Here is a 6,804-nt window from a genome sequence, read left to right as displayed (position 1 = left end):
GGGGGTCCCTCACATGGGTCACTTGCGGGTGGCTGTGGCCTGGCGTGGGCTTGTGGCCTGGGTGGGAGGGCAACCTCCTGGGGCAGGGAAATGCGGCCATCTTGCCCAGGGCTGGGGGGCTGCGTGGCCCCACGCCCACCCCTGGCATGGGGCAGAGCTCCGGGGGAGCCTCGCTGCCTTTCCAGCGCCCCGAGCTCCGGGACACCCTGCCTGCAATCTCCGGGAGCTGGGGGATGCCCTGCCTGCGAGCCCAGGGATGCCCTGCCTTCGAGCTGGGGGTGCTGGGGGACACCCTGCCTCTGAGCTTGGCTATACCCTGCTTGTAAGCTCAGGCATAGCCTGCCTGCGCGCTGAGCGAGCTTGGGGATGCTCTTCGTGCAAGCCTGGGGATGCTCCGAGCTTGGGGAGACTGTGCAAGTGTGGGGATATTCTGCTTGCGAGCTCAGGGACACCCTGCCTGTGACCTCAAGGAGCTTGGGGCAACCTGCCTGCATGGCCGCGCCTCGCCTGCCCGCCAGTGCAAACTGCAGCACTAGCTGCAGGCAGTGGCAGACACGAGTGGGCAGAGCGGGACATCTGCCATGGGCCCGCTGCGCCCCCAGCCTCCTCGCCAGGCAGAAGCAGGGTGACAGTGGTGGCCGTGGCTGGCTCCAACCCCCCTGCCTGGGTTTGTTTCCCTTGAGGTCCAGGCAAGTGTGACATCCCCGCTGGGCTGTGCCTGGGGCTGCCATGCCACTGGGGTGGGAAGGACCAAATTCTCCTCTCCCAACCCAAATCCTGCAGCACCAGGCTGGGGGCACCCAGGGGCTTCTCTCCTGTGCCAGGGCTCCATTGAGTGCCACCTGCTCTCTCTACTTCTGTCCTGCCCCATCCCTGGTGGTGCTGGGTGCCAGGCCAGCTTCTGAATCCATGTTTTTTTTTTTCCCCTTTCTGTATTTTGTTGTCACTTCTCAGGTCTCTTCCCAGGAAGAGCAGCTGGGGCAGGTTGCGGGAGGTCTGCCGGCGCGGAAGCAGGCTCTTCCTCCTTCCCCGGTATTTAAGAAACCGCTTCCGTGCTGCCCGGTCCTGGGCCTCTCCAGCCCATTCCCCTTGCGCGGCCACGACTGGCAGCCCAACATCCCAGAGAGGTGCTCCAGCCACCTCCCCGGCCCCAGCGGGCATCGCTGCAGGGACCAGGGACACTGCCCATAGGAAGGGACAACGTCCCCTAGACCTGCTGGGATTTAGCATGTTTTGGGGCTGGTTTTTGGTAGGAGCAGGGAGGTGGGTGATGGCCACTGCCAGATGGGAGCCGTGTGCCACGATCCCGCCGCAGGCAGCTCTCAGTCTACGCAGCAGGCCACTGCTCCCTGCAAGTGAAGCAGACCCCCAAGCACCCATCCCTTCCCTGCACCCTCCAGGCACCCATGGGAGCAGCGTGGGAGGGATCCAGTGCAGTGAGTGCTTAGCACCCAGCGCCAGCCTGCACTGGGACGCTGCCTTGGCAGCTGGGGACAAACATCTTCCCGACCCCATGGGCTGAGCTGGGATCCTTCTGCATCCCTTCAGGATGAGTTGGGATCCTTCCCTGTCCCCCTGGAGCTGGGATTTTTTCTTCTCCCCTTGGGATGCACTGGGATCCTTCCTCATACCCCTGGGCTGAGCTGGGATCCTTCCTTGTCCCCTTGGGATGCGCTGGGATCTTTCCCCCTCCCTGTGTATCTCGGAGGAGTCATGGTGTGTCTCCTGGTTGCAAGAGGCGCTGGGTGGCCTGGGAGCCTCTGGGCGCTGCCTGGGCACCCAGCGGTGCTGTGAGCAGGGCTTGACCTGGCTGCTTCCACCCCTGGACTCCCAAACCTCCGTGGTTCCTCCATGGCCTCACCGGGAAGGCAGGAGGGCAGGATGCCAGGATTTGCTTTCCAGCCTGGTGTTGGCAAGGCGCTGGGTGGGACGGTCCCATCTCCCCATCTCTGAGCCATTCGGCACCTGGGAGAGAGGCTGAAGCCTGCCTTATCTCGTCTCGCGCCAGCAGCCCGGCCGTTGTGTTTAGTCTTTGGTGCCTTGCAGCATCCCTGGCGCCAGTGGCCTGACTTGCAGCCACTGGGTGCTGGGTGCTCGTGTGCACCCTGGCGAGAGCTGCTTTTGGCAGCAGTGGAGAGGTGAAATGGCTGGCAGCGTGGCAGGGGCTGCTGGTCACGTTGGTTTGGTGTAATGGCCAGCTATTGCCCTGGCGCTCGGCTATTAATTGCTGGTGCTGGCCACTGCTTGGTGGACTCACCATCCCTGCGACCCAGAACCCTTGCCAGGATTCAGCTGCCCTGCTCCCTGGGATGTCTTGGGGAAGAAGCTGGACCCCACAGTGGTGGGCTTTGCTGTGGGGGCCAGTGCCCTGGACCCATGGGTGTTGGCTTTGGCCAGCTGGAGCCCTCCCCGCTGCCCTTCTCGCTTGCTGCCGGTGGCGTCGCCAGCTCTGGGAGGCATTTCCCGGCCCATCTGCGGGGTGAGGGTGCGGGGAGCGAGGAGGCGGCGGCAGGAAGCAGGCAGGAGCTGTGGCTTGGGGTGGGATGGGGGCTTCTCTGCTGGGAGCTGTCATCTGGAAGCCATCAGCGGGGCGAGAGGGAGGGAGGGAGCCGCCTTCCCGGGGCCACACACGCCGGCTAGCCCCACAGGGACCCAGCCGGCCAGCCCGCAGCCTCCTTCGCCTGCCCAGGGGTCCCCGCTGTGCCTGGCCTTCCCCTCAGCTCCCCTTGCCCAGGCTTGGTGCTGGCTTGGGGCAACTTGTGTCCAAGCCCGACAGAGCCAGGGGGCAGCAGCGGCGGGTGCCATTCACTCGATGCATCCCCCAGAGCTTTGGATATGAGGCTGCAGAAGCCAACCAACCCACTTTGTGCTCGCCAGAGCTGCAGCCATCATCCTCTCTGTGTTTCCCATCCCTTTGGTGACTTGGCGTTGTCACGGCAAAGCGAGGGGGGAACATGGCAGGGGCAAGCTGGTGGAAGGGGTGCAGCCCCTTCCTCCCTAATGTCATGCCTCTCTCCCAGCTTGGCTAACATCCCGTTGACTCCGGAGACCCAGCGGGACCAGGAGCGACGGATACGCAGGGAAATCGCCAACAGCAACGAGAGACGGCGGATGCAGAGCATCAATGCTGGCTTCCAGTCTCTGAAAACCCTCATCCCACACACGGACGGGGAGAAGCTCAGCAAGGTGAGCCGGATGTCACCAGGGCTGCGGCGATGCGGGATGCAGATGCCGGTCCTGCACGTGGGGGTTTTCAGGCTTGCTTGTCTGGCAGTAAGAATAATTGGGTGTATTTGCATATGTAAATTCAGCAAAGTCAGTCTCTCCTGTGGAGGTTTCCTCAGTGGGAGTGGGTGTCCATCACAAACCTGGTGTCCCAGTGAGGACGGGGTGTATGTGGCAGCACCTAGCGCCCCAGGAGCAGAGTGGCCTGTGCCTGGGTGATGAGGTGCTCCCACTGCAGAGCAAAGTGGGGTGAGGAGGCAGCGCTGTGTAGCCGGTCCAGTTCCTGAGACAGGTGAACTGGAGGTTTGCCATGGTGGAAATCCCATGGGACACTTGGGGGGGTGAAGCAGACCCTGAACAGAGGGAGATGCCAGGGCTGGGCAAGGAGCGGTGCTGCTGCCTTCTGGCAGGGAGGGAGCTCAGCAGGATGGGGGGTTTGGGGGACACTGGAGTCTCTCCTGCCTCAGCATGCCCCTCCCCGCTCTCCGCAGGCGGCCATCCTCCAGCAAACGGCCGAGTACATCTTCTCCCTGGAGCAGGAGAAGACTCGGCTACTGCAGCAGAACACCCAGCTCAAGCGGTTCATCCAGGTAGCGCCTGCCTGCGCACTCCAGGGACGGGACGGGAGAGGATGGGACAGTCCTGGCTGGCTGGGGAGGGGATGTTGTCACTGTTCCTTGGGATCAGGATGAGACTCTCTTCCCTAATAAGCTTGGGAGTGGAGATGTTTCACACCCTCCTGGCAGGGCAAGGAAGTCCTCTTCAACCCAGCATCCCTTATCTGCCCAGGTGAGGAGAGCTGGGGGCCCCATTTTCCATTTGGGCTGTTGGGGTATGGCCCAGTGGCAGCTCCTGGTTGAACTGTCCTGGGTGTTACGGTGTGAGAAGCATGTTTGCACAAGGCTTGGGGGGGATGAGGACCAGGAGGGCGGGCACACACAGGAGCCCATCAGTCCCCAGGCATTGACCCCATGTCCTGCCCACATCCCCAGAGAGACTTCCCTGCAGGGAGCTGTGTTGGGGGTAGGCCAAGGGAGTGGCATCACCCAGACATGGTCTGGATGGAGGGGGGAGCATTGGAACTGGTACCTGTCCCCTGACACCGCGTCCCTGCGGCAGGAGTTCAGCGGCTCCTCCCCGAAGCGGCGACGGGCGGAGGACAAAGACGAGGGGATCGGCTCGCCGGACATCTGGGAGGATGAGAAGGCCGAGGATCTGCGGCGGGAGATGATCGAGCTCCGGCAGCAGCTGGACAAGGAACGCTCGGTCCGCATGATGCTGGAGGAGCAGGTGAGGCCGCGTGGGGCCAGATCCAGCTGCGGCGCTGGTGCCTGTGCACATGGCGCTGGTGGCGCACAGGCTGTGCCGTGGCCGTGTCGGACCCCCCCGGGGACACTGGTGCTGCTGCAGTGTAACAGGTTGTCTGCTCTGGCCACCTCCACCCCACACTTGACCCTTGGGCTCCCTGGCTCTGTTTGTGTCCAGCCCACAGAGGGGGATGGCCCATGGCTGCGGATCGGGGGGTGCTGTGCCCGGAGCAGGCTGGGCTCCCCACTGATGTCGGGGCTCTCTCTGCTGGCAGGTTCGCTCCCTGGAGGCTCACATGTACCCCGAGAAGCTGAAAGTGATTGCTCAGCAAGTGCAGCTCCAGCAGCAGCAGGAGCAGGTGAGGTTGCTGCACCAGGAGAAGCTAGAGCGCGAGCAGCAGATCCGAACCCAGGTGAGTGCACAGACACTGTCCCAGCCCGCCCTGGCCGTAGCCTGCCCATGGGGACACCCCGGTAGCCTCCCACCCTCGAGCATCACAGCCAGGCGATGTGCTTGGCACCTCCCGTGGGCTCATTGGGTCAGACAGAGTCCCATCAAAGCTCTCGCCCTCGGGAAATGGGGAAAGGGTCAGTGCATGGGCCCCTCCAGTGCTCAGGGGGGCTGTGGTCATGATCATATCCATGTTTTAGGCAGAGATCATGGCTTAGACCACGCTGTGGTGGCTTCCAAGCGGCCCTGTGTCCCAGTGCAGAGGGATTTGTACAGGGAAGGTCACTTTTGGCAGGCAGGGATTCAGCTTGTTGCTAGCTAGCCCGTGTCTTCCAAGGCTGCGCTGGGAGGTGCTGGACGTGGCCACCCCCAGTTCCCTCCTGCCAGCACTGGGTGGGGAGCAGCTCCTACAGGGCACATTTCCTTGCCCTCGGGCAATGAACGGGCACCCGTCCCGTCCGCGGGCGATGCCAGCAGTCACAATGGCACCACCGCCAGCGGTTGGTGCAGGTGACGCTCCCCGTGCCAGAGCGGGTGGTTCGCAGCACGGGGAGGCCAACCCCTCCTCACCTCTCCCTGTGTGTATTCACCCGCTGAGTTATGGGGACCCCCAAACCACTCCCTGCCACCCTCCAGGCTGGGAAAGGGTAGTGGGCAAGCTGGCAGGTGCTGCTGCTGAGCAGCGGTGGCAGGACTGCAGGGACAGGAGCCTTCAGCCTTTTCCCTCGGTACAATCGATTTGCCAACGGTGGGGGGAGCCTTAGGCCAGCCCGGAGCAGCGAGGAGGCAGCATGGTGCCAGCACGGTCCTTGCTCGCTGCCGCCCTCCAGCTCAGCCCGGGGGCACGCCGGCCTGGGGAGCTTCAAAGGGAGGGAGACAAACCAGCTTCCTCCCTCCTTCTGCTTCTGTGGAGCTGCCGGCCGCCTCCCGGGGAAGTTCAGCCTATTTTTAGGTGAACTTTCCTTAGCCTCCTGCTAGGGCGGATCTTCCCATCCGCTGTTTTAACGAGGATCTGCGAGGGGTGTGGTGGGTTCCCAGCTGTGCAGGTTGGGGTGATGGGAGGGCTGGCACTTGCCTCTCCTGGATTAAAAGCCCAAGTCTCTCCCTGTTCGTGCTAGGGGGAATCCTTCATGTTCTGCTCTGCCAAATCTAAGGTGACAGCAGCTTTCTGCTGGCATCCTCTTGTGTCCATCCGGGACAGGTGAACCGGAGCAGCTGAGCTGCAGCTTCAGCTTTTATGGGCCCTCAAAGGAGTTTGGGCTCTGCAAACAAGTGTGATGCTCTCCCCATCGCCACTGTGCCCAGGGTGCTGCTGACTGGGGGGGTTCTGCTTCTCTCCCCAGCTCTTGCCGTCACATGCTCCCCCAGCGCCCACCCACCACCCCACCGTGATCGTTCCAGCGCCACCTCCCTCCCATCACGTCACCGTGGTCACCATGGGCCCATCCTCGGTCATCAATACGGTCTCCACGTCCCGGCAGAACCTGGACACCATCGTTCAGGTAAGGGTGGGACTGGCGTGCTGTTCTGGGGGGAGGTCCCTAACCCCTCCGGGTATGTCAGAGCAGGGGGACCTGATGTGCTGACGGTGGCCGGTTGCCCTCGGCAGGCGATCCAACACATCGAGGGGACACAGGAGAAGCAGCTGCAGGAAGAGGAGCAGAGACGCGCTGTCATCGTGACGCCGGCGCGTGCGTGCCCCGAGCCCTCCACCTCCGACACCGCCTCCGACACCGAGGGCAACGACAGTGACTCCATGGACCAGAGCAAAGAAGAGCCCTCGGGGGACGGGGAGCTGCCCTGACACCCCCTGGCCAGCAG

General features: G+C 63.3%; 1 protein-coding gene across 1 annotated transcript; it reads left to right on the top strand.

Moving 5' to 3' along the window:
* The first annotated feature begins 2,740 nt into the window (after positions 1–2,740).
* Positions 2,741–6,798, top strand: TFAP4 (transcription factor AP-4). Its single transcript, XM_026859112.1, has 6 exons — positions 2,741–3,186; positions 3,717–3,815; positions 4,345–4,515; positions 4,808–4,945; positions 6,327–6,485; positions 6,593–6,798. The coding sequence occupies exons 1-6, from the start codon at positions 2,836–2,838 to the stop codon at positions 6,785–6,787; spliced, it is 1,113 nt and encodes a 370-aa protein (XP_026714913.1). The 5' UTR covers positions 2,741–2,835; the 3' UTR covers positions 6,788–6,798.
* The last annotated feature ends 6 nt before the right edge of the window (positions 6,799–6,804 follow it).

The sequence above is a fragment of the Athene cunicularia genome, assembly GCF_003259725.1.
Source record: "Athene cunicularia isolate RWA chromosome 14 unlocalized genomic scaffold, athCun1 chr14_part1, whole genome shotgun sequence".
Classification (NCBI taxonomy): Eukaryota; Metazoa; Chordata; class Aves; order Strigiformes; family Strigidae; genus Athene; species Athene cunicularia.
The sequence above is the reverse complement of the archived record's forward strand: the minus strand, read 5'-3'. Positions and strand labels throughout refer to the sequence as shown.

Bases quoted from the DNA above. Each gene is read 5' to 3' on its own strand.
- TFAP4 (XM_026859112.1), top strand. From the start codon at position 2,836: ATGAGGCTGCAGAAGCCAACCAACCCACTTTGTGCTCGCCAGAGCTGC. The intron at 4,516-4,807 runs GTGAGGCCGCGT...CTCTGCTGGCAG, and splicing joins GCATGATGCTGGAGGAGCAG to GTTCGCTCCCTGGAGGCTCA. The intron at 6,486-6,592 runs GTAAGGGTGGGA...TGCCCTCGGCAG, and splicing joins ACCTGGACACCATCGTTCAG to GCGATCCAACACATCGAGGG.